This window comes from Varroa destructor, unplaced genomic scaffold (assembly GCF_002443255.2).
Source record: "Varroa destructor unplaced genomic scaffold, Vdes_3.0 BEIS01000004.1, whole genome shotgun sequence".
In the NCBI taxonomy this organism is placed as follows: domain Eukaryota; kingdom Metazoa; phylum Arthropoda; class Arachnida; order Mesostigmata; family Varroidae; genus Varroa; species Varroa destructor.
Window position 1 is genome coordinate 13238117 of NW_019211457.1, and position 27293 is coordinate 13265409.

General features: G+C 39.6%; 2 protein-coding genes across 7 annotated transcripts; both read right to left on the minus strand.

The window, feature by feature from the left end:
- Nucleotides 1-147: 147 nt before the first annotated feature.
- On the minus strand, nucleotides 148-12179 carry LOC111248654 (putative ATP-dependent RNA helicase DHX34). 6 transcript variants are annotated; one of them, XM_086988977.1, is made up of 21 exons: nucleotides 11950-12176; nucleotides 11159-11392; nucleotides 10581-10843; nucleotides 10315-10445; nucleotides 9932-10016; nucleotides 9511-9678; nucleotides 8924-9130; nucleotides 8456-8569; nucleotides 8023-8212; nucleotides 7622-7755; nucleotides 7118-7311; nucleotides 6805-6955; nucleotides 6225-6352; nucleotides 5801-5978; nucleotides 5248-5479; nucleotides 4921-5018; nucleotides 3867-4134; nucleotides 2036-2224; nucleotides 1436-1607; nucleotides 833-941; nucleotides 148-597 (listed from the first exon to the last, which is right to left on the minus strand). In XM_086988977.1, the coding sequence occupies exons 2-21, from the start codon at nucleotides 11385-11387 to the stop codon at nucleotides 361-363; spliced, it is 3477 nt and encodes a 1158-aa protein (XP_086845103.1). In that variant the 5' UTR covers nucleotides 11388-11392; nucleotides 11950-12176; the 3' UTR covers nucleotides 148-360. The 6 variants fall into 6 exon arrangements, with proteins under 6 accessions (XP_086845103.1, XP_022657086.1, XP_086845102.1 ...); XM_022801351.2 differs by having other exon boundaries at nucleotides 3867-4076; nucleotides 4851-5018; XM_086988976.1 differs by having other exon boundaries at nucleotides 3867-4076; nucleotides 4851-5018; nucleotides 11887-12176.
- Nucleotides 12180-15386: 3207 nt separating this feature from the next.
- Nucleotides 15387-22251, minus strand: LOC111248881 (disintegrin and metalloproteinase domain-containing protein 17-like). The gene is made up of 3 exons (XM_022801942.1): nucleotides 22204-22251; nucleotides 19655-21442; nucleotides 15387-15500 (listed from the first exon to the last, which is right to left on the minus strand). Exons 1-3 carry the CDS (start codon nucleotides 22249-22251, stop codon nucleotides 15387-15389), a joined length of 1950 nt encoding a protein of 649 aa, XP_022657677.1.
- Nucleotides 22252-27293: the final 5042 nt, after the last annotated feature.

Here is a 27293-nt window from a genome sequence, read left to right on the forward strand (position 1 = left end):
TTACCTACTAAGGCTATGAACAATCTACAGATTTTAGGGTACTTCCAGCCAAGGAGCGAGTAGATTTTTCCAGCGACAATTTCGAATCAACCGATTTTAGCCGTATCGTTGATGAGCACTTACCGTGCAGAAAAAACAAACCGCGCATTAATACTTATATGTAATAATAAGTGTTTTATTTACAAGAGCTGTCTAAATCCTAATCTCACCATGTACGTCATAAACAAAACAAGCTTACGACGTACAGACGTAGCCCAAGTACATTCACTGGAAGTATTGCTACCTGACGATCGGCACGGAAATGATCCTATTTAATCAATGGTGCCGTGATCCGGTCTTAAATACAGAAATGAATCACGGCTATCGCTGATGAACTTGTCTATTATGTCTGAGGATGTCGAAAGCCGATTTGCCTTGAATATGGCGCTTACAGTCCTGGCAAAAATGGCCTTGGTTTCTTTCATCTGTAACGTCTGCTTGGTCCAACCAATCTTTTTTACGAGCAGGATCCTGACTCCTGCTTGACTGAGAACAATCGTATTGTCTAAGGATGCACGTCTTTAGGTGAGTGGCACATGACGCGAATGAGAAATGGATCTGAAACAACACATTATTCTCGCGGTAAATTAAATTAATGAGAGTGTGTCATTTCGCAAAGAAAAATAGGCGGAACAACTATAAGAACTGATAGAAACCGAATCTTAACTAAAAATGGATACTTCTAGTCGTACTGTGCGTGTATTGCAGAAGATCTAAATAAATGAGTTTAATCAAATTTTAGCATTTGGCTAGGCACGAATGTACCTATAAAAACGCTATAGCAGGTACTCACTTCGTGGCACTCTGGACACTCAAAAGTTTCTTGTCTTGACTTTGTAGAATCTTTAGGAGAGTCGTCGTTGTTACTGTCCTCGGCAAAAGTTTTCGGCAGCGACTTGAGACTGAAACAGTGGAGTCCGTATCATCAAGTCTAAATGCATTAATATTTATTAAATGCAGTTTATTAATCTGCAAGAATAGTAGGGCACATTCATATATATATATATATATTTGTAATCTATAGGGGAGACAAGCATTCAGGCTGTACGTACCGAATGCGTCAAAAAAAATATCAGGATTAACATAAATATTAGTACAGATAAAAGGTGTTCTCAACTGAGGTAGTCGTATTTGGGTGTGGAAAATGACCTAAGAGAAATAAGTGAGTGAAAAGCTAAACCAAGAAGAAACATTGAAACGAAGGTACGATATAGCTAAAAATAGTATAACAATGTCATAAATATTTTACCCGTTCATAACAAAAAAATTGTATGCTAAGCAGGCTTATCGTACGACTGGCACAGATTTCCTTTAGAGTTTGCACGAGCAAGTGACAGGTGTAAAGCATCGACATAAGTGAAAAAATTGCGACAAAAAAGTCTAAGTTTCGCCGTACCTTCCAAGAAGCACGAAGCCACATATACGATGCGGCTCACCAGTGAAAATGACTTTTAAGTCAGCTGGAAGCAGCCGACGTTGCGTATAATAAATGTCGGTAAATTGCGTTAACAATGAACCAATCATTTTCAGTAATCGTCTAGAAAGGCGGCGCGTTTCCGGTGATAAACCTGTGCAAACCGAATTGAACAGCACCTTTGTGAACACAAAGAGGAGAGTGCACCAACTGGAAGAGGCAATTATGCACCATATATTAAGAAGGAGCATAAATTTGCCGCGTTCATGAGACCAGCTGCGCCACACTCTCCTAATAAAGTGCCAAATGGCAAGAAAAGTATAGCTAAATGGTATGGAACTAAGTGGACAGAATTTAATGTGATTTGAATTACACTTCATTACCGCAAATTCAGATGATCAACTGAAGACTACACATCTTCTTCATTTAGTCTGAGGTACTCCTAATTGAAAGATCAAAAGGTTTATATCCCAGTTAATTCTTGTTTCTTAGTAAAATTGCTAGGAATAGATAGTATTAGGATAACGAAACATGTACTGTCGTTATTACTCATTCCCTTGTGTCTTTGTTCGTTTTCATTACCATTTTCGTTGTCGTCCTGGATACTTTCATCAAGCATCTTCCTGAACACGATCTGGAAAAGGAGTCTTGCTTGCATCACACGAAGAAGTAGCGTGGAAGGCCTGCAATCTTCAGAAGACCTCACGATACGCAGTTCGACTATGGAGTCGAGCACGAAACGCTGCACACATGGAGACGTGTGAATTTCACCTGAAACACCGTGAAACATAGGAAGCAATTGCAGCTGGTCCTAGGCCACTATAGGATGGTTCTTTGTCAGAGTATGGAGCAGGTGATATTTTAAAAGTATTTACAATTTAATGGCACTTTTTAGTCTAATGGGTGCCTCCTAAGCATTTCAATGCATTTCTGGCAATAATCTAAATACCCGATGATGCAATAGTATTTTTTGATGATAAGAGAAATTCGTGCGGACAAGGTCTTTAAGGTAATTATAAATTATTAATAAAAAAAAGAATGGCACCAAGCATTTCAAATGCTTGATTGAATTTTAAAGTGACTCAGACTGTTGTATAGGAGCATTGTGCTTTATCTTGTCTGCGAGCTCCCGCAATCGTTTGAAAAGAGCCCTTTAATTTGTTGTCTCGATAGAAGCTTTCTAATCTCCGACTAAAGCCACGTATCAATAACACAACATGGAGGATCAGTTACCAAAGATCCTGGGCTGTTATTAAGGAGTTCACTAAATTTTTTCAATTATAACATCGGCGATGCGCTTATAACCGATAAAATCCATACTTCGCTTCTTTTACTTTTTTTCTTTTTTTTACTATTTTAGTTCTACATTGCACAATCCAGCTTTTACTTCGGATTGTTGTTGCAAAGAATTCCTCGAAAGCGACATCAAAGACATTTCTGTAGGCAGATATGCCCCATTACCGGAGAGCTTTGATTTGTAAGTCGCGCCATTTTTAGTCGAAGAAGCGCCGAAATAGCAGTTTAGTAGTTATAAACACAAGAAAATCGTCTGTTCTGTTCGTGAAGTGTATCTACTTTTTTGAGATAAAAATGCAATATTTAAAACCGTATTAGAAACGCCAAAAATATTCTTATCAGGAAGGGCATTTAGCATTATTAGTATTGTTTATTTTCATTTGCATCACTGAAACAAGGTCGCATGAAGGTTAGGATGTATAGCTCTTATAGGAAACGCCGCCCCGAACTCACGGTGCTCACACTTTAACATATCCTTTAATTTCTTAATTAACTTTTACAATTATTCTGGAAGATAGATATTCTGAAATTGTACTGAGGCCAAGCACTGCGACATAATATACTACGAATTAAAATGGTTTATTTTTTCTTTTACTCTTAGTGTTACTACAAGTCGCTTCGTAGATGTCATCATTAACCTACAGATCTGGGCCTGTTTTCAAAAGTTACGACCCTCAGTTTTTATGAAGAAAGTATAACGGTTCTCAGTTCCATGAGCTCGACCTCCGTAGCCTCAATGTAAACCTGCTACACGAGACTAACAACCTGTAAAATGGAGTTGTCCTGTTCCAAATAAATCACTTCCTTTTACACAACTGTATAAACAGACTGACAGTTACGCGTCCTTCCAAGTTATAGCCTAAAATAGCCAAACAGTGCATATATTTAGTCTATTTTGGCCTTATCGGGCCGCAACTGCGTGCAGTACCAAAGACAACGATTTCCGGGCTGTGTAACTAAATAAGTAACGTTGAAAAAAAACCAACCCAAACTTTAGTCTTAAATGCGCCGTTGTATTATGTTATAGCCACGAATATAACAAGAGAATAAGATTTCTCTTTTATACGTGGAAACCTCTCGGTCTATATATGAAGACACCCAAAGAGTTTGCTCTTACCGGCCAGCATCAGTATGTAGTGTATCGTGGACAGGCGAACGCAACCAACGAGATTCGGTTTTGTGGTCTCCAGAAGTGAGATGTAAGCCAACATTTGGTGGCGAGAAGATATCGAAAGTCCGCCTTCTGCCCCGACAATATCGGCGTCATCCAATCGAAGCGCTTCGGGGTTTAGCGCCAAGACTGAATTTGGATGAAGGGTCACGAAACCTGGCAGCAAAGGTGCGAAAAGATGAAGTAAGTATTGCTTACAGTTTGTCATTGTGACCTGAAAGTGAATAAATAAATCCCATTGCCAGGCAAGAAGGGGCAACTGTTAATAAATGAAGAGATTTTTTAAATATTGGCGAACTGTAAATTATTAGTGTTCGGTATTATGTCAGAAAAACTTTTTATTAGTAATGTTCAGTGAGGAAGGAAATACGATATCACCGCAAGGCTTTCGTTTGCTTAGCATTTGTTCTTAGTTGGGCCATACTAGACTTCACCATCATGTCGAGGCAGACCTATCCTATCGTAGGTATCTACCGGCTTTTCGAATAAGTACTTACCGTTCGTAAGATAAAATCGTAAAGCATCTAGTTGGAAAAACGGTCAATATTTTTTCGACGACCTAATATATTACATTATATAATGTAATAACTAATATTATTATCATATATTTTTTAATTTAATGATTTTAATAAAGGAAAAATTAAATTACATATATAATTTAACAAAACTGAAATATCATATATTTCAGTTTTCTATAAGTTACGTGGTAACTGTATTCCTGTAATTGTATCACTGTATTCCCTAAGGACAATCGCAACTACCTTTGATTAACTTTAGTATTACTATACTCTTGATCCGTAGAGTAATGAAAAGTGGTCCCCATCGTGCCGCAAATATTCTTGTTTCCTTCCGAAAGTATCAGAGGTAAAAGTATTTCATTTTTTCAAAAAGTATTCATTTCTCTGATGCCAACGTTTTACTTTTACCCACCTTTCGTTTCCGTATGAAACAACAGATCGGTATCCTTCTTATACGAGTTGTACGCATCGCTAAACGCTACCTGGGGATAAAGTCCTGCCGCGAGAAGCCAGAGAAGCACCTTTCGCTCAGATCCGCTGAGCTCCGAACCCTTTCGCAGAAGCCGGCTAAGGGTTTTTCCTTTAATAGAACACAAGCTCACTAATTTCTATATTCGTATAACAATGACTTTCGTGGGCTGGGCAGATAGATCTTACGATACGATAAAGTACTAGTCGAAGATGAAAAATCGGGAACACTTCCCGACATTTAGCCCTTGTCGGCTACATTGCCTGTCTACTAGATTATATCGATTGCTATAACACGATCTTGATCGCGATTTTTCCTAAAGGATTGAAAAGTTACATACTGTCTTGGGCAAGTCTGAAGTCAATGTTTTTGATGTCCATCTCATCGTCTTCTTCGTCGTGATCATCACCGTCCTCATTATCAGCTGTCAATGCCCACTTGCGTTTACGCCCCTGTTTCTCTTGACGCAAAACATCCCGCTTCAGATCTCGAAGTTGTCTAATTTCCCCATGGCGACGCATTCGCTCCGACGATGTCAATTCAGCTTCGGGGATGTCGTAAAGTTTTGCATCCTGCCGCACCATTTCGCCACGTTATTTAAAAATCGACAAACTTAATTACTTTAAATGAGGTTCGATGGAAAGAAAATATAATATGTTCGTGTTAATGCGACATTCTGAGGAGTCTTCTATAGCATTTCGATACATAAGAAACCCAGCGGTAGGGCAGCTATGAATTCTCACGCGCTCCATTAAGTGCCTGAAACTGTGCGAACTTATAAAGCATGGACGACATAGCTTAATCGCATCGCACCCGCTTTTCCTTAAGGTACAGAGACTAAAATTGTAGGCATATAGAATTTTTGTGGGTTCAGCACGGCTTTCAGTTTGCACCTTAAGAATTCTGAGGAACTGACTTCGTAGCTTAGTGAGCTCGTACAAACGCTGCTCGTCAATACCACAGCGGCGACACCAGGACCCCGAGGATTCGTTGCCATCCAATTTTATGCGCAGCCACTCGTGATAGATTCGCATAATCGTCAGTGGGTCCCCGACATCGTTTTCCAAGTTCCTTGAAGAATACCAAGCAATAATTAATCGTAATTTGTAATGTAAGGCGATTGGCTTAGTCAAGGATTATAAACGAGATTGCTGAACACACGGTTAGTTATGTTGCGTCAAGCTATTTCACTGTAAGATCATTGAAAACAAAAACATGAAGCTGCACAGCTTGTTGGGGGCATGACTGTGATATACTATGTAAAAATATACAGAGTTGCGTGAAATGTAGGAAGCTTCTCTTAATGAAAATACTAACTTTCTCCGTCGGCACATGTCGTAATCACGGAAACTGTGCGGCAACATCGGGTTTTGCACGCTCATAGCTGCTGCTAGCGTTAGAGCGGCTTCGAGAAGTTCACGGAACAAACATCCGAGAAGAAGGACCTATACAAGCAATCAGTAAACAGTAAAAAGCAAGAAAGTCAAGATTCTTAAGTGCGCTACGTTAACCCAAATGCATACATATTTCTGTCTTTAATTAAGAATCCGTCTAATGGTACTAATAACGTGTCTTGGAACTTGGAAACTTGGAAGCATTGCAGTAATTTATGTTCAAAATAGGGCGTATGCAGATACGATTCATTTGGTTCAGGTCTTTTACAGCAGCCACCACTCTGAAACACTAATTAGCTGCTGTAACATTCGAGAAAGTTGGCGGCCACCATTTAAAGAACGCCAGCACATTCTAGAATAATCAGTAAATATTCAAATTAATGAATGGAGGGCTTTGGAGAAAACATTTTCGATTCATATAAAGCTCCATGGCTGCTAAAAGAACGTCGGAAAGGTGTAATTGATGGACCGTAATTTTTAATTTCCTGATCGTTGTCACTAACCTTCCCCACGCTGAGATCAACAGGCAATTGGGTCAGAATTTCTCCCATGACTGTGAGAGATTCATCAGCTGTAAGAGCACCCTGCCGCGTCAATGTGCAGATCGAATGCTCCAGTAAATCCATTGGTGGACTTTCCAGGAATGGGAATTGCCTGTTACAATGTAAAATCAAAACGGGAGGAAAAACTAAGGAAATGCAACGCTTTTAATTTATGTCAACGGAAGAAAAACTTCGAAAAATGTTTGTTGAATTTTAGATTACACTGCTACGTTTTCATTGTATACATTGTAATGGTAAACAATAAATATATTACCTAACATCAGCGAGTCCTAGCTGAACCAATTGTAGCACAAGCGAGTGAAGAGGGACACGTTGGATTTCGGGCAAACTGAAATCTTCCATTTCTTCAAACTGCTGCTCGGAGTATAATCGGAAACACTTTCCAGGGCCGGTTCTTCCAGCTCGACCTTTCCGCTGCTGGGCTGAAGCCTTTGAGCACCAAAATTCCTGAAGGGAATACCCATATAAATTAATTTTCATAACAGATATCTAAGCCCATATTTTTGAAATGAGTGCCCGGTGCGTACCGCCACTACTACCAAGATAATAATTCTGTGTGAATTCTAAAGTTTGGGTAAACACAATCAGAAGCCTCGATTTGTATACTTATACGCCAGAGGATTTTTTAAACACACTTTTGTCATCCACTATATCGTATAGCATTTCAGAAGACGAAGAAACCATACCTTGTTTTTTTAATCAATCATTCTTACACTAACGATATCTAGAAAGATTTCAAATTTGGTGTTAAGCCGACCTTCAGCTTTTGCATGCGACAGGCAGCAAGATACGTCATCTCTTTGACCTTGCCGGAGTCGATCACAAAGCGAACGCCGTCTATCGTAACCGATGTTTCGGCGATGTTCGTTGCCAAAATACATTTTCGAACGCCTAAAATGATTCAGATTACATAAAAAGAATCTTTTGTTGATTTTTACCCTCTAACACAATGCACTGGGTACTTCCTCGTATTTTGCATCAGCTGATAATTATGCTTTCTGAATTCAGTTACAACTTACATTTTGTATATATTATTGGCAGGCCTTGAACTACGGATCCTTGCTAACACTCTCAGCTAGGGCTATAGCCGTTCAAGCCACAGTGCAGACATGACGAGGATTATACGAATATGAAACAGCAAAAGGCTCTTTTACAAACCTTCGGGCGCCGGTAGAAAAACTCGATCCTGCTGTTTTAGCGGCAGCGCCGAGTACAGGGGCAAAACGGTCCACCCTTTCCGACCGTCTAAAGCCTCTTGTAACGTTGATATCTCTTGTGCTCCACTGAGAAACACGAGAACGTCGCCCCGCTCATTTTTCGCTGTAGTCTGTTCAATCAGACTCAGGACCTACGACCGCATAATCTTTCCTCGGATTAGATCTTACTAGACACTCTTAAGTTAAGAGAAAAATAGTGGTGATAGGTAATAGTGATGAATTATACTTAAGTATAATTAATCACTATTTCGTTGTGGCTACACAGCCGGACAAAACTTAACGAAGCACGTGGCCTAATTCGTACCTCTAAACTAGAAAAAACAAATGTCCCATGTTTTATAGACTGAGGGGGAAAAGATATTTTTCCTACTCACTCGAACATATGGAGTAGGGTCGAAGTTAGCCCGTCGCTTATATCTTGCCTGTGGCTCACGATCGCGATCTGGAGGAAAATATTCTATCTCAACTGGATACAACCGACCCGGTACCTGAAAACAGTATATATTAGAAAACTGACTAATGGCCGTTCTCAAGTTGACTGTGACCTTCAGGCAAAATTTGCTCTTTGAAATACAAGACGAATACGTTTTTATCAATAATCAGAGAGCATTAGAATTTAATAACACAATATTGGGTCGTTCACTACATAAATTATTCCTGGGCACTACCAGGAATCGAAAGGAAAAATCTTTTATGGTTTTCTCGTCTAGGGTGATCACCAATATCCAGCCGTTTAAGCATTAATTCAGTATTCGCAAGTAATGAAGCAGTAGCTGCCACATGCCGCTTACGATCAAATGGTGACATTATAAAACCTTTTAAGGTCATCATGAGATATATACCTGAATAACTGGACAATTGTCAAAGTAATTAGAGAACAGTTGAAGATTAGCGGTCGCACTCATGAGGATGATACGGAGCTCAGGCCGCTTCGTTTTTAGACACTTTACAAGTCCTATTAGCAGGTCGCATGACAAGTGACGTTCGTGGACCTCGTCAAGAATGATTACTTGGTGGGCAGACAGCGGTAGGCGGTCCTCACTTTCAACCTTTATATGATAGACCACAACAGAATACCCATTTCACAAGAATCGCACAAGATTAGTTCACACAATGGAACATAATGAGATAAAAATATAATAGATTAATTGCAATATATTATTATGTCAAAGAGTTGAGAAAAACGGTTTTCTCTAAGTCTATTTGCTAATCAAATACAGCACTAGGTTCAACATATTCAAGTATATAGAGCACAAACATGTATTTCTTAGGCATTTATTATACCCTCGCTAATATGGAGATTACTACGAAATTGAATCTGTGTAATGTAACAATCAAATTTGTGGAAAACAGGTACTGAGTTTCGCAGCTTGCTTTCTGGGCTCCAAAAGCTAACTTACGAAGTTCGGCAAGGTTTAAATTTACTTACCTTACACGAAGCAGAGGTCTCGGAAGGATCCGCGACCGGCAGCTTAGTGTTCGAGAGACCTCCTGACTGAAAGCCTTCGATTGACTCAGCACTAGAAGAAGATTCATCTTTATCCTTCAACGGCGTTGAAAGGAGTCGCAGTAGAAGGCCCTCTGTCATGAATATCAGCTATGCCATGTGCAAACACCAGAGACGAGTCAGTTAAGTTAGAGAAGATATCAAATAAAAATAGTTTAACTTCATTATGAGTTGAAAACTAGCCCATATAATAAATGCAAATTTCTAGGAGTTAAATAAGTACAATCTTTACATTTCAGACGAACTAGTGATACCATATAGGGTACCGATGTCCATTAAATACGTATGCCAAAGCGACACTAAAAATTACTTAATACGGTATTCCTTTTGCTTCTGAGCATACCTTCGTGTTTTTACTAGTCTTTTTCTCGAAGCGTATGTGATAGCCGACGACCGAACCTAGCTCGCATCCAACTTCGTAGCTAACTCTGTAAAAATGTCATAATCAAACAAAGAAAAATGAAAGCAGCATATTGAAATTGACTAAAAGAGTTTTAAAGGCTATAGCTGGTAGACTTTCTATAACTTAGCAGTCTGTTTCATCTGTTCCGTCTATGAGCGCTGCAGATCTGACATCGACATGAACTTGTCTAGTCATCGGTCGTCCTTAATGTCCTCTACCAGCCTCATATTTCTACCAGATTGAAGATTAACTGATGGGTTTATCTGAATACTGGACAATTTTTAAATGAGCATAATTTTAATAGTGTTGTGGCATAACCCAACCTGGCCGCTAACGCGATTGCTGCAAGCCGCCGGGGCTGAGTGACCACCAAACCTTCGTAGCCTGCCTCCAGTAGGTATCGTGGTACTTGTGTTGACTTTCCACATCCCGTATCACCAGCAACAACAACTACCTGTGTATTTGGACATTAGCAGCGTACACTATATCTCAGACATTACCTAGACAAACAGCAAAAACGTATTAAAAGAATAAAGTAGCTCAGAAAGCATTCATTGTATAACCTGAAATCGACGCCATTTTGAACTACCTGATTGTCTTTCAGGATCCGAACTAGATTATCCCTTTCCTTGGCTATGGGAAGCCCCTCCTGGAACTCCTTTAGCTTATTAGCCCTTTTCTCCCGCTGTTTTTCTAGAAACTTCATATAGGTATTGAGAGCTCCCCTCATAAAGTCCACATCTTCTTCTTTAAGGTAATCCCGCTGATTCCTATCAATGACTATCCGCTGCAGGAGCTCCTGCGTGGGCCTATTCCAGCATGGGAAGGGCCCCGAGACCTCGGAAGAGTCTCCTAGAAACAATCGCAGTAGTATCCCTGATTGTATTACTAATGCACAAGTCACAATGGCGTCGTGTATTGAAACTAAATCGGATTGCGTTTAAGATTCGTCGACAGTTATCCATACGACTGCGTTTGTACGATGATTTGTTAGATACATGGAGCTTGTATATTCTAAAAACAAATGTAGAACAACGAGCGAAATGCACGACGCTGTTACTTCTGTATGAAATGACATCAATAGCCATCAAGTACTCAGTGGTGCGAAGTGACCTTATCAACGTCTACCGACCGTCTGTACAATTGTCAAGACTAGTCGACACAAACCTTGTCCTACGTCATCGCAAAAGGTTTTCTTCGACGCGTTGGCCATCTTATCCTCATAGCGGGGTAAGAACCTCCAGAAGTTATCATATTCGTCGCTAAATTTGTTGATTGGTGCTTCCGGTGTAAAGAAGATTCGTGAGAGTTCGGCTTTGAACCTGAGTAATGATTTTCGTCGATCACAGTCCGCCTGTAGGAGTCCCTGTCGATTGCTATGCCGACTATCAGCCATGACGCCTGAACCGTAAAAATATTTTTAGAAAAATATTGGAAATCTATATATTTGATCGGATGTAGAAGAAAATCTCTTTCGCCTATCGGAGATTTTAGTGAAACGATACTTTAAGCCGCAACCATAACATCTGCAGCCGACCCTTGCAGCATAATTACCCAATACACACACCACGTGAGTTGAAACTGTTTTCTGCTACACATTGAGTAGAACTAAACTATAATTTAATTTGGAGGTCTAAAGGATGCTTTTAAAGCTACCATATCATTTTTTCTGCTTGATACTCCGCACTAATAAGCACTTTAGATTTAGCCTGAGAATTTGATTTTTCAGTGGGAAATGCGTGTCGTTCAAAAAGTATATTCTCACTAAATAACGTTATAGGGCTCGTCCAGATTTAAGAGACGCTAAAATCGAAAACCCACTTTTACCCTAGACAAAATTACTTTTGCAATGAGTGGATATATTACATTTAATGGATATATTACATATAACTTACTAAGCTGCCACGGAACTAACGCAACACTTATATGTTGTTAAATGAAACAGGTGTAGTGCTCACTTCGAATGCCGTATTATTTTGTACAACAGCGTTGATCACTCTAAGCAATTAGTATGCACCACGATTTACACAGACACAATTCACATATTATCTCTCGCTTTTTAGCACATTGGACTTTTTAGCACACAGTTCGCTGTTTTATGTCTTACGACTTCTTCTGAGAAGTAGTATAAGATCGCAGTAGAGTCACCTGCACCTTGCTAGAAAAATCAGCTGGGCGCTAATGTTTTGTTTGTATTCGCCGTTTCAGGGAGAGGGCAAGCGTGGGAAAGAGCATTCGTCAATTACGCGCGTTCTCACGCCAGGCGATATAGTGCGAACGTAAACATCATTTAGAGATTAAAATTAGCTTGAATTATGAATTGAATAAGATTCTATAAATCGTGCGAGTAACTATTGGATATCTGGCGGGAAGTTGTTGGCTGAAAGTAGCAGGGCTAGCTAATTTGAGCATAACTACCAATATACCCCACTGGTCAAGCGGGAGTATGCGTCAAAGTCCACCAGTCTATTGTAGACTAAAGTAAATGCATTTCTTCGATGCGTTGACCATCTTGCCATCTGGTCCTCATCGCGGGATAAAAACCTACGGAAGCTATCATGCTTGGCCTTAAGCCTATTGATTAGTGCTTCCTTATACTACTCAGTCTAGAAGTTATCCTCGGTTTACCTAGAGATTTTTATTTGTAGTGATGTTTATTTAAATATTTATTTAAAAAGCGCTTTTCCAATGCAGGAGTTCTTTGAATAACCTTTTCCGCTACAAAAAGTTCCTCCGTAACTTTTGGAAAAAGTGACCAACGCACAAGAAAATGCATCATACTAGATAACACGAGCTCTTATCTTCTTCCAAAATTAAGCATGGGTGCTTCGCACAACTTATACGTCGTGCATTTAAACATATTGCGGTCTTTTTTTCACACACTACAGTTATATTTTGGCTAGACAAAAGTTGTCGAAAGACTTCTAAACACGTGGCTCATATATAGATAATATCATATCTGTCGCAGAAACGTATACACACTCTAAAGCAGAGAATCCGCTACTTTCACTTACGTCTAATTTCAGCGCCAATTTTAGCAGACGCTTTTGCGACCGTCCCAATAAAGTTTGAAATGAAGCACTCTTTCGTGCGATGCATACCGCCCTTGTCAATTTACATTACAAAGCATCTAAGAAAAATGCCATTAAGTAGCCAAATCCGTTTCGTTTTCTTATTGTATGTAGAAATTAAGTATTTTTATCAAAAGACTCGAGAATGGTTAGGTATGTCTAAAGCACATCTTTCGTTGCCATCCCGGTCATTCCATTGGTTAAATCTGGACAAGTCAATCAAACATCGTTTAATGGTGCTATCACTAGCAGTCTAGCATTTACAAGCAAACTAGTTCGATGGTAGCATTGGCCGTACTAGCTATATATAAAGGATGAATAAAAGAAGCGCTTGAATATAATGCTAGCATTCTTACGTATCAGTATGTACGATTAGTTTACGCCCTATTGGCAGCATCAAGTCCTACGTTGTGTAAAATGCTTATATATTACACAAAATAAGGTTGTCATGGGCCAGGCTTTGCCAGAACCCACTGGTCCTGAATATCGTGTTTTCTTTCAAGCAGCTGCCGGAATCTATGTTACACCACAGCTTGCCCCCAGGAGCGAAGACATTGTTCATAACAATCATAACACTGCAGCTGAACCGGATATTGTTCAGTAACAGCTAGACGTACAGAATTCGTCGCCATAAAACCCAGTTTCTGGCAGAATTAAAAGGCAACCATTGTTCTGTAGGTCATCTTGGTTATTCTAAAGCCGATGCTGATGTAAGCGGAACTTAATGCTCGTGAATACGTAGTTTACGTCATATATGAGAGAAATTATTTTAGTTATCGTTATTTCCAAACTATTTTTGCCTATTAGTTCTAAAAAGGTATGATCCAAAAAAAAGCGGGCAAATCCAGTACCACGTTCGCCGAAATCCTCGGGGCGGACCGATTGACCCCTCTAAATTACACAACTTTGGTGAACTAAAATTTTCAGGGCTGTGAATATCATTTAGCGTAAATCTGACTGTAGAATAAGCTGAGTTATGCAACAGTCTATGGCATCGTAATATCGACCATGAACATCGGCGATTCCTGTACACGTTTCGTCATGACTTAACAAAGTCACCCTAGGCTTACAATAATCCTCAATACCTTCCTCATAAAGGGGATCATCCATTACACACTGTATATACTGTAAATGATCTGTTGCACGTCTGATTTAGGACGTGATGTTGTTTAACGCACATACAGAACGTTCAACGTATCATACATCTCTACGTACATATACAGAAGCGTTGTATCTATTTTCGCGGCTATGAAAAAATGGGTGGAAAACTTCGTCTTCGTCCAAGCTGATTTGCCCAATGACAAGATGGAGAAAAGATATATCATTTCAGTGACTGAAACTACCTGGAGGACCCAATCTAACGGCAAATATTTAACTCACCTTTCGACTCTATATACATAACGTTGGTCGAAACAAACTGAATAGATCAGGAGGTCGGTTGGTGTTCGCAGTAAAGTGATCTCCCTTAAGTAGTCTGCTGCTCTTTATTCAGCATATTGATTAACTGTAGCAAATACAATCAGCTATTGACATGTTCTGAGATCGAGAATAAGCATTAAATTTCCTAAAGAAATGCATAGGTATTGCAAGGTTCCGATCTCTTTAGGCAAATCTCCAAAAGAAAGATTTCCGAGTAAGACACAACCTTCTACGCGTGCATCAAAAGCAAACGAGTCGGATTCAGTTGGCAGCTAACTAAGAAAAAATCACGTAGAAGAACTTAACATTAAATCATCATAGCTCGTAATATATTGATATTGACAGTAGCTCTTGTTCGATGTAATTGGCTTTACGGGTAATGGTAGGTACCTCTTGCAACCGTCAAATAAATGTAAGAGATGTACGCCTGGTACTACTGTTATGTATTGCTTCAGACCACTATCCCCCAGCACTTTTAAATTTTGAAAATAGGCGTCCTTACTAAACACCCTTAAATTAAAGAAGCCAGCAGGCCACCGTTGTACTATCAGGAAAATTTTCGAATCATCAAGTTATCGGGTGGCACTACCGACCTGTTTATACTTTTCAGTCTAAGCTTGCCTATATGAGCCTTGCTACGTCAACAGAGTTCATTTTTATCAGATTCAAACGACTAACTTCGTGGTAACGTTATATTCCAGCACCACGTAACAGTTAAGTTGTCACTTCAAATTTCGTTCGAAAACTGAGGTGCAAGGGGACCCGTGCAGATTTGTATAGAAAATATTATACATAACGGACATTCATGCTTTTGAAATGGTGAATATACTGGATGTATTTTGTTACATGGCATGGAAACTCACCATTTTTCACAGAACGTGCTGCAGTACGAACTATGAAAAGGCTCACCATGAGTTAGCTGAATCGATCATACTGTCCTGCACGGAAATGCGGTACGAAGGTTTGTTGCGTAGGCCGTATCGTTCTGCCGTTGTCAGCCGGTCAAGAGTCACCATCGACTGCAAAGAACCGCCAAACAAACCCGAACTGAATTGTATTATAATTTATTACATTAAGCGGGGTAACTTGAATCGAAATCACAGTTGTATTCTATATATTGCGACCCAAGAGAGCGCAGCGGCTTGATTAGCTGGCAAACTTGGCTCTTTGCAAACTTCACATAGGACAAGCGAACGCATTGGACATTGAAGACAATGCGCCATATTTGATGTGATTGGAAGGCATTTTACAATAAAGAGCTACACTGTTGTTAAAGTTAGAGCGTGTCGGGGGATAGAGTTTTGGTTGGCTTTTTTTTTATTTTGTTTTATCGGCGCCTTTTTCCTGCTTGAAAACAGTGAAGATTATTAATCCTGTCGAAGGGACATACTTGTAGGACTAATCGGATTTAATGAATAAGAAGGTCCAGGACGAACCGTCTCTTCGCTCACTATTTAAAGTTAATAACGGCACAAGATAACTCTCGCCACTCTATGGGTACATCGGCCTTAAAATCCATGGGATAATTTCAGTAACATACTGGCGTGAATGCCGCGGGCTTGCCTTAGTGTAGTGCCGCATCCGGTACCAATTGGGCCCTGCGTATCAACAGTATAAACGTCTACAAGTTTTAAGCTTCATGTTTAATAATATTACCGTTGAGCATTGTTTCGGGTGGTTGGAGGCCCCATTTAACACGGAACAAAACTTCTTCATTTAAACCCTTTCATGTAGGTCTAATTTCAGTAGGGGACAGGTTTCGTCTCTAAGAGACAGTACGGATGCTGTACATAGCAACGAGCCTTTTCCTTTGCCCGCTTGGCTACAGTGTGCTAATGAATCGTACCATGAGCATATGATACTTTGTCCGGGTTACTTCTTAGCTATATAGAATTTTACTCATCTTAAAAAGTACAGTGCCGTTGTATGAACTAATGCCTTCTTGTTTTCGGGTTAATTCAGTACATGTATGCTGACCGTCTTGCTGTTTTTGTATATTACAATTATAATGCACACACCCGTACCATTTACTGGTCAATCGAGAGTAATTTTCTCTTATGAAATTATTTCACGATAGATATTTCTATCAGCAGTCGGATACCCCACAGGGTCACACATGTAAATTCTGGATTCAGTTTGACTTAGAAATGATCGAGCGATATGCGTCGCAACCAATTATATTTATCGGAATCTTTGAGATCTGTTTTGATAAAGCTGCATGAAATATTTGTTTCATATTAATGTACTATATTAACATATATTACAGGATTGCTATAATTCCTATAAGCTTGTGGAGGAAAGTCTTATCTAGGCATATTTCGTAGTTTACACCTAAAATATTTGTCTGCCTCAATCATTGTAACTGGGCCAAAAATGAAAGGGATTAGAAAGATCTGCGGCAGTTTGATATTACTTCATACGATTATCGGTGTTGGCAATCTTATTAACTAGATGCAAGAACAATTGAAATTGTAGCAGGAAGAGATCCGTAAAGAAATCGGGACCTTGGTGCAAAAAACCTTTGACTTCGACCAGTGTGCTAACCGTGAAATCCGATCAAAAAAGAGAAAGAGGAAACAATTATATATAATACTTCTAATAAAAAAGACGAAACAGCCCTTCTTCCAGAGTTATCGTTATTAGCTACCATCCGGTCATCCCAGACCATGAATTTGAAAAACCGTCGCTATGCTTCTAGCATTTGCTACTTAATATTTTGAGTTCGACGTCCGATGCTATTGCCTTAGTTAAGCAATGATGTGGACGGCCGGCCTCTTGTTTTATGTGTTTACGGCCGGTCTCATACTTCGACCATCTCGCGAGCCTTTCACGTGCCTAAATTTTCAGTCTCTACGATGTTATGAGGGTAACGTTAAAGCTAGTTGTAGATACCTTTTCCGCTTCGTGGTTGGAAGCAGGCGTCTAAGACAAGGCGTTACTGAGGCAACAGCGATCAATATTAGCCTAATTCAACAAGACCCAGCTTCGATTTGCCGATACGAGCCAGATGTTTTCTTAATCATACAGCTATTAGAATCGACAATGCCTACAGATACATTTTGTCGGTGTCGATATTATGGCATTTATTCCGTGAGATATTCGAAGTAATTCCCATCATATTATTGGCAACAGGTCTCTGTTTCGAAAGGCGGCAACAATTCGTAAGCAGAGCTTAAATGCTTCTGCAAACTCGAAAAAACGCTACCTGAAAAATCGCAACATAATTTATGGATGATGCGACGTCGCTTACTACAATAAAGCGTTGAGGACGCAACAATCTTTGCCGAAAAACGCCGTAACACGAATCCGACGTATTTCACAGACCAACATAAAATAAAGGTCACTCGCAAATACGAACATTATTATTCGATTTCAATTTTAACGCGTAGATTTTTACTGCTTTTATAACCTTCACGACACCATTGAGGTGCCGGTCCCGAGTGAAATACGAATCGCGAATGATTGAAATCGTTGTATGAATAGATTTAATTGATAAAAGTTGGAATGAATCGTATTAGAGGTTGATTTTTATGTACTGCCTTACCACTCAAGAATGTCCAGCCGGTATAGAACGACACGATGTACATTATTACTGCTATCAAAGCTGCCGCATAATATTGAGATCACTGGTAAATCAACCCCGCCTTTCCTAGCAGCGCTATGGTCATAAACTATAAAGACATATTATGTCATTTGTCATTGCTGACGTGGCCGAACTAGATGATACGATTTAACTATAGAGTTCATTGAAAAATATCCTTCTATTATCATATCAAAGAAGCTTAATAAGGATTCATAATTCACAATTTCATGGTGTAAAATTTATTTTTTACTATAAATATGCATAGATATAGCGAAATTTAGGCTTCTCCGGACCACTAGATGATCGAAGTTGCGCAGGCCAGCGATCCAATTTTCGCAATAGTCGATGTTTATGTTAACGATTCATCCTAACTAACAATCAATATATAATTATACTCTGCAATGAGCGAAGTAGGTAGGCGTAGACTAGCTTTAAAGAACTTATTAATAAGCTCGCACCAGTCGCGTTTCATAGGATCTTTAAACCTATAGCATAATAGAGTACCTATAATGTTTTAAAACGTAAAAAGTATGCCAGCATCTATCAGTTAGAATCGTGATTTTCATATAGAACTGAGTACAATCAGTTTTTTACCCGGCTAACCCGTAATAAGTGCGCTAAAATTGCGGAATCATAAGAGCAGACTGCACAATTCTGACGTACATAATTCTCGAGTTTAAAAATGAATCCAGTTTCCATTTCTATGACCATTTTCTTAAGACTACACTTGACCTGACAAAAAAAATATACCATGCAGGCCCGCAAGTTTGAGATTAGAATATGATCCATGTTTTGTTTGTTTCTACCTCAAAAAAACGTGCTTTGTCTATTGTTGATTTGTAGCAGCATGCTATCCTACTGTCAAGTACATATATGTCTTGTACAAAAATCACAGGCTTCATTTTACCTTTGTACGTGTCGAGTCTTACAACCGGTATCGCCGTTAGACAATCGATGACATAGCTGACTCCCAGCATTAAACGAACTGTGTCTGTCTATGCGCGATGGTGTCGAACCTAGACCACAACGTGTGTCCCTAATATTAGCAGGCAAATACGTTAGCCATAAACCTATGACAGGGTTTCGTTGTATCTAAATAATCTATGTTTGCCCAAGTTTGTGGAAGACTGAAGGTGACGATGTTACGAAAATGATGGGAATGTCATAGAGTATGGTGATGTATACCCACGATAGGCAATTTTTGTTTTTAGTTTACCTGGTCTAATAATGGTGATTTAATAGTCTCCTTAGATAAATATGTCAATAAGCGATAAAGACAATTACTACCCTATCTAACATAGGAAAATGGCTAGATGCAACGATGAGAACAATAATAATAGAGTTCTAGTTTGGCACCTTTCGGATCGAGACGTCAATTCTAATATTTCGATGGGTCGCGAGTTCATCGAGCGGTGGCTCACTCAAACGATACCTAAAAACAGCATTCGGCTGCGAGTAACAGCGGATTAAACATATGCTTATTATCAACGCTAAGATAGCTAACCATAGAAAGCGTTCATTAAGTAGACGTTTAATTGCGCCACTGAAGTGCATGATTTCGTTTTTAATGCAAGTACCATTACGGCAGACCTTGCTCAAATGCACGGAGCATGGACTTCCTTCAGGCAAGCCATTACTACCATGGGCTGGCCCGCATATCCCGTCGTGGAGACAGCATCTCTTACACGCATCAACCCCTGGGCAAAAGCAGTCTTCCATGTGCTTGGCAGCACAGTAGTCCTGACATTTGCCTCTGACGCAAACGCCGCCCTTCCCGCATTTGGTGCCATCTTCGAGACTTAGCTTAACCGGCTCGCATCGTGCGTGTCGCCAACAACAGATTCTACAGGCGTTCAACCCGTTGCACCGACAGCTTTCTAAACCGATAGATTTACAATAGTCTTGACATACACCGGTTAAACATCTGCCTCGATTTCGACACTCGGAGCCGTCTTGAGCTGGCTTTGCTACGGGGCAATGTTCGCTTTGACCCGAACAGCTTGCGGCACGTAGGCACTCACTGTGATTTGGTGCTCGACAAAGCTTTCCTGCTCGAGCGAATTTGCACTCCTCGCAGCATCCGTAATTTTTCTGACTGCACTGTGCCTCGGACCTTAGACGGCAGTGCTCGGTACAACAGGGCCCACCTCTGACACCCTCATCGCAGAACTCATCCGAGTCGACCTTTCCATCGCCGCAGGATCCCAGCTTCTCGAAGCAGCTTTGTCTAAATTTAAGAAACGTCGACATTTGCTCTATACTCGCCTTGGAAAATGTCTGCACCCGTCTGAGGTTTGCGGTAGAATCAGACATTATGTATTTTTTTGCGTGGACGTCTCTGTCATGTTCGGCACCCCACAGATGGCCCAGTTCATGAGCCAAAGCCCGGATCAGTTCGATTCTCGATATAAGTTCTCCGTGGTAAACGGCTGTGACAACTACCGCATTCGGAGTTATCCTTGTTCCAGAAGGAGTTAGTCTTGGCCGAGCACAAACTCCTGCCTCGGTCTGTACACTTCCCACGAAGCTTAGTCCAAGCTCGCTACAAGGGCTGAAGTCTCTAGCGGTTAAGAGGACGGCTCCACACGCATCGGAGTTTTCCTCACTTTCGTTCGTGGAAAATGAGATCAACATTCTATCGATGGACATATTCAGTGACGCGCTGTTAAAGTGGCTTGGGTCATTATGCGGACGTTGGTACACCGTTGTGTTACCGATCTTAAATCCAATACGCCTAAACTTGCGAGCATCATCGTGAAACGCCGTGTTCATGAAAATAGGGTTTAAAGCCTTGAGAAGCCAACCGATTTCTATGTCTGTCCTCTCCAGGGAGCCTTGACCGATACGTCGAAAAAATGTATGGTCTGCAACCATCCGCAACCTGCAGTACACGTTGGATTTTAATCCTACGACGACCACCTCGTTTCGTGGTTCTGGTGCGAATACTACGGGCAGATGACGCTCGCATTGACCCAGTGGGTCCGTGTAAAATTTTTCCTCGTCGATTTCGTTAATCGTGACTTCCGGCCGTCGCGAATAATTCCCATAGCCAGCTACTCTGAACTGTTCGTTCGGAAAATGTCGTTCGAAAGATATCTCATAGTTGCGACCGTCCCTACTAACAATGCCGGAAAATTTCTTTTGATCGTCTAGGACTAGTACCCATGATCCGGGGTACTCTGCTAGCACGCCCTCAAAGATATTGTTGTCAATGTTAACTGCTGCTAAACCAGATTTCGGCGTCGTGATCGTAGCTGCCTGCTTCATTTGAACCGTTCCAAAGCCGTCGATCGAGAACTCGAGCGGATTACCGACACTTTCGTGGGATTCAAGTATTGCAATTGAGCACCATATTACGAGTAAACGTATAAGGACACCCTGAAATTTAAACTGCAAAGAAAATTATGGAAAATTGTCATTGAAAATGTGATGAAATTTTTTCCCGATTTAAACGTTCTGTTATTCAAGGGTTATTCTGTTGAGTTAACGTTTGATCATCTATATTGCGTCATGTACATTATTATTATAGTTGTTCTGGTATTCGAAAACGCTGCTTCAACCTGTTGAAATTATCGCTATTAAGGTCTGTTACGATAACGGTGATTATCGAAATGGTTATGTTTGATTCAGGTGACTATAGGATGACCTTTGTCAAAGTTTGGCTTCAAGAAGTGTTCTGTGTATGTGACTGAAGTCAGTACCTCAACACAATACAGTGCCTATACTAATTTTGGTTTTTTTTTGGAAACACTGTCCAAACTCTAAAGGCTTAGTAATAATCTAAAGTTTCAACGTTTCGTTAGAGATAATCACAACGGGTAGCGAACGCACAAATCTAAGACTGAGCCTGCTAACGTTCGATTTCTCTTAAAGCACCTTAACGCCTGCTATCAATTTGTTAAATCTAGAAATAAGGCCAATAGAATTTCTGCATTAAATTTCGCACATGGCCTGGAGAGACACACACGCACACATGATCATGATGACATTGATTTATCGATCGGACATATACATTATGAATGAATTGCATAGCGTAAATGAAGTTATGTTCCCTCTACAAACAGATACGAAAGGCATAGCACGAAAAAGTCTCATGCAGATCAAAATCAATATCTAATAAATATGTCCTGACCACTCACTTGGCAATGGGCGTTGGTTTGCGATTGATTTGAACAGGCCGCTGACATCTTGGTAGCGATGAACATGTCAGCACAATGAACACATTTGACGGTTTCGTATAAAAGAAAAAACGTTTCGGAAATAGATTTGCTGGCGTTAGCGTCGGACTATTGCTTCCTTTCTTGGTCTACAGTACATGCCACATTTCTACGCAAAATATGACAAAGACAGAACATCTAACCCCTATCATAAGAAGAACAAAATTGCACTTAGGGAATATATATACACAATGTGGATTTGATGGCGGTCACATGACCCGATTCGGTTATCTGATGGAGTTTTACGAACTTGTTAGAAGACTATATCCTAAAAATGCCACATGTAAGACGCGTATTTCAATCAACGGATCATATAACCACCATTATTAGCGGTTCATCGCAGTACGATGGATGCTCGCTAGTGCTGAAATACTCCTAGTTCGAGCGGCTGTTACAACTCGTTCGTTTGCCAATCGTCACATCCAATATCATCGCAGGCTGCGATTATGAATAAACCCGAATTTTTCGTATTTCGTCCTTGATCAGATAGAGGGAACAAAATGGCGTTTTTCACTACGAATGCTAATTAGAGACACACCACGCCTCAAACAGCCTGCTTCATAGGAAATACGAATTGTCTTACGTCAATTGTCGAGGTTAGCACCGACCAGCTGGGAAATATCTTACTACTATGTAACATACTTGGGGGAAGGTAACATGATGTAGAAGTTTGATGGCACCGGTAACCGTAGTCTTCCTACAAATTAGAGCGTTATTGTACGATGTTTTCTTTTAATTAATCAATGACGAGCTATAAGTATAGATATTATGGCTGTTTCCATACGACGGTACGGGGGAAGAAGTTGGGATCCCATACTGCGAACCACTATGATTTTAGTTGCAGAGTTGGTAAGGACGCCATCGTTATGTTTACCGGATGTATCAATATCTAAACATTCTTCGCTAGCCATAGCAAGCTCTGTTGATGTGCGCGACTGAAAAGTTCTCGTATAATGAAAGTAAGAGGTATCTAACGAAAAACGTACTTCTGTTGCTTGGTACCAGATAACAAACCCATAACACTTTCAAAACAGTTCAACTGGACCAGTTTCTCTACGCACCTCGTTTACACACACCGTTTATAAAGCAATCTTGTGTTGATTCAGAGAATGGTAGCCTGCTGAATTCTCAGAGGTCCCATGACTCACGCATAAATCACCTAACCTAATTTCGAGCGTGATCCTCGGATTAGTTATCTAGCTCAGGCTCATCTAGGATCCATGCTAAATTTCAAACGTTGTTTTGTTTTGACAAAAATCTTCACTTTGCTTGCATTTTTTATAAACGCTCCAGGAACGAAAACCTAATTATTTACGTATATTTTATTTAATTGACTGGTTGCTTTGCTCTATATATTTTGCAATGGATATTAGCTTTTCATAGCCCTCACTTGACTGCGTGGCAGCCGTGACCTACGAATCAACTATATTCTTATCATGGTGTGGTATGGTATGCCATAAACGAGGACTGGTTCCGTTTTTATTCGCTGTTTACTTACAATCGGACTGATATCATCAAAAAAGTAAGCGCCCGCCAAAGCCAGCACCACAGAAGAATGGTGCTTCTACTTCGAAAGTAACGCAGATGCTTAGGGTTATATCTGGATCACCTACGTTCTGCAAGTTCTAATGAGCAGAACTTGTTTACTAGGACCAAGATTTAGTCAACTAATTTCTGCCTCCCACTATGGTAAATAGTGCGAGTGCAATCGATCATGCAAAAACGTAAAAATAACCATTGTCTCCATAGCTGTCCTTATGGCTCGTTAGGATTCATCTAATATGTGTTAACTCAGCAAGACCCTGATGTAGCAGGATACTGCCTACGAGCTATCTCAAGATGCTACTTGTTTAAGCACCAATGAGACAGTTTGTCGCTGCATTACCTAAAGAGGAATATTTCGTCATTACTTTACAATACCTCAAGCTATTGAACTTAATTTACGGGTGCCTCTGCACAATCAGCTCGAAACTATATGCAATTTTCCGTCTTATTGTTTAATGCAGCATAACCCTACCCGTCGTGTTGTGCTTACCTATTGCTGTTTTCTACTGTGCTTAGCAATGCCTGTAGGCGGCCCAGGTAATGTTGCGTTGTCTGTAGATTCTAAATAATGCTTCTGTAGATCGAAATGAGACAATCTTTGAAAATGTTTACATAAACTGTGTTGTACTGTTTCCGATCGAGGTTTGGTTGTTTTTTTGTTTTTTTGGTTTTTAATGGAAAAACATATTGTTGACTTGCGCGAAATTCAGCTTAGATAAAACATGAGAACACGAAGGAAAAATGAAAAAATATTCAGCTATCCATAAGTTTGGCGGGAAATGAAGGAACAGATGTTGAAACATAACACAAAACGTATTATAATGAAAAATTACAAAAGATAATGACTGGGTTAGATAGGTAATATTCTTAACGTATATCCTGTATGTATGCTCTGTATGTAATTTTTTGCTTAAAACCATGTGTATATATACATGGCATGGCATCTACATTAGGCTGCTTATGGTAACGAGCATGCTCTAATCTGCTACTTTTGATACCAAAATAAATTCAACCCTTTTTAGAATAAAACAATAAACTTATTACGGTAAAAAACAATGTGTCATTAGCTAAATATTAACCAAATATTTTCGCGCCGGAAGACCTGGGACGAAATGAAAAATCCGCATGTCCGAAATCGGTTTTTAGAAAATTCGAACAAAATTTTTACGAGGCAAGCCGTATTTTTTTTCTTTTACTAAAAAAAAGGGAATACTATAAAAATGACTTAGGTCCCGTAGACTGTAGATGTAATTGCGGTGAATTGTGCTTACATTAGATATATAATATTATATATTTTAGGAAATACTGCTGTCAGGAATGACACTTCCAGTCTATATAAAAAATCACTAAAATATCTGTTTTTATTTATACACATTTTTTAAGAATAAAGCGTAAAGAGGAAATCTTTTTAGGTGCCACATTAGATAGATGCGTGTCGCGCCGTTCGGCTGGAAAAAATTAAGCAGAGTAAGTTGAATCATGAATGGAATAATTATAGAAAACGGTGTAAAAAAGAAGGTTGAATAGAGAAAGCAGGTTCAAAGAAAGTATCTAACCAGGGTAATGTAACTGAGTGAATAGTCACAGTAAAGGTAAAAGCCTACAAGGTTAAAAAAAAATTTGTGAAACGATGATGAATAAGTGACTCGTGAATCTACACAGATATTGTAATGCGAAAGACATTAAAAATAAAAAAAAGGAAAATTAATCATAGAATCCGTTACTCGTTGAATATTTCAGCAAACCTATCTAAAAATTGTTTGCTAGGTATCACTTTTACTACAACATATATACGTTAAATGAAGCAAGTACACAGTTGATGATGGGTATGTGTCAGCATGAGGTGTATGTGTATGTATACAGGACGTCGAGAGCCAACGTGCGCGCTCTATTACTGTGTAAATACAATTTGAAAAGTCTATAATCCAGGTTAAATTAAAAGGGGCTTTTATTATTTTACTCTGACTCTTTGTGATTCATACGTTGCTGCAGGATTAATCGACCTGCTCTCCGTTTCACACCAGTTTGCACCGCACATTTAACATATACATATATGACCAAACCTCTGGCTGGCCGATAGTCCCTGCTTTAAAGACACAAATATGCAAAAATGCAAATAAAAAGAGTTAGCACATCTTTCCTCCAGTCGGCGCACTTCTAAAACAGCCCTATTTGACCCCTCTAAAAAACGTTTGTATTTAGCTTTGATTGGACGAGAAAACAACAAAAAATTTCAAGCCTCGTTTACAGCGCACATTGAACCAACGAGCCGGTTACGTCATTGCATTTACTTCATCAGTACATTTAGCTAGTTAATATAAACTAGCCATACGTTCGTAGTTCACGTAAAAAGCTATTCCAGTAACTGCGTTACGCCGCTACAAGTATCTGTTTGTCTGATTTTAGTCAATCTGTCTCAATTCCTTACTTTAGCCTAGTTGACCTAGTATCTTCAATTCCAGCTTTGCTAGAGTAATCCAGCTGTGCTGATCTTGCTATTATGGTGGTTGTATCGATCGCGGTTGCTCTACTTCCGGAACAATTTGGCGGACTATTTTTTTTTACAGTTAACTTATTCCTTAGTTTAAATTATCACATTCATTTATTCGGTATCGTAATGCACGTCTCCTACTACCTGTAGAAAAATAGATATCCACAAACGTGGATAAAAGCAATAGAAAAAGAAGTAGAACAGCATCATTTGGACAAGAAGGTCCCTAAAAATTTTTCAAACGTAGAACGAACGCAATCGATACATTATAACAATATGATTTATATAATAATGTACGATCTGTAGAAAAGATGTCGGAGTATGGATTGAAAAGCTAGGTGTTAACAAAGAAAAAAAAAACAGTTAAATATCCGAAAGTGCATTCACTATGCGTCGACAGTGAATTTTCTCACAATATATAAGCCGAACAAGTGATTTAGAGGAGCGTTTACCTATTTGACAATTGCCTAATAATTGAAGAGTCAATTAGTAGGTAAAAGGCATCGTCTACACTGGTTTTCCTTTCGACAAGGTCCAATTGATTAGAGAGTGAATTAAAAAAAAGTGGGATAATTTAAGGTATGTTGAGCTGTACTACTTTTGCCGATAGAATTTCGCTTTTGTGCTTAGCAATCATTGTGGCCTACACATAGAACAGTACGAAAAACAGCAACCATAATACTATACTGTATATTTGACGGCAGAACTCAGTCATCAAGAGTCAACCGAAACATAGAGAAAAATCATCTTCGTCTACATCTTACCGATTTAACTGAACTTCAAGACCAGATATATATAGTCCTGCATCAAAAGCACTAACGGAAAACCATTCGAACCTCTTCCACAAGATGTTCGTTTAATTCTCACAGGAACAATGTCGCATATGGAGCTAATACAGTGTGTACTACGGCAGCAATGCTATCGGTTTGACTGAAGATCGTTGCTTCAGCCGGCTGACGGCCTTTTCCGATACTAA

Excerpts from the sequence above, each read along its gene's own strand:
- LOC111248654 (XM_022801351.2), bottom strand. The coding sequence starts at position 11,387 with ATGGCTGATAGTCGGCATAGCAATCGACAGGGACTCCTACAGGCGGAC. Across the intron at positions 9,131-9,510 it reads AGACCTCTGCTTCGTGTAAG|GTTGAAAGTGAGGACCGCCT; the intron begins GTAAGTAAATTT and ends TATCATATAAAG. Across the intron at positions 2,225-3,866 it reads CTACATACTGATGCTGGCCG|GTGAAATTCACACGTCTCCA; the intron begins GTAAGAGCAAAC and ends ACGGTGTTTCAG.
- LOC111248881 (XM_022801942.1), bottom strand. The coding sequence starts at position 22,251 with ATGTCAGCGGCCTGTTCAAATCAATCGCAAACCAACGCCCATTGCCAA. Across the intron at positions 21,443-22,203 it reads AAACCAACGCCCATTGCCAA|GGTGTCCTTATACGTTTACT; the intron begins GTGAGTGGTCAG and ends TTTAAATTTCAG. Across the intron at positions 15,501-19,654 it reads GCTCCGTGCATTTGAGCAAG|TCGATGGTGACTCTTGACCG; the intron begins GTCTGCCGTAAT and ends GGTTCTTTGCAG.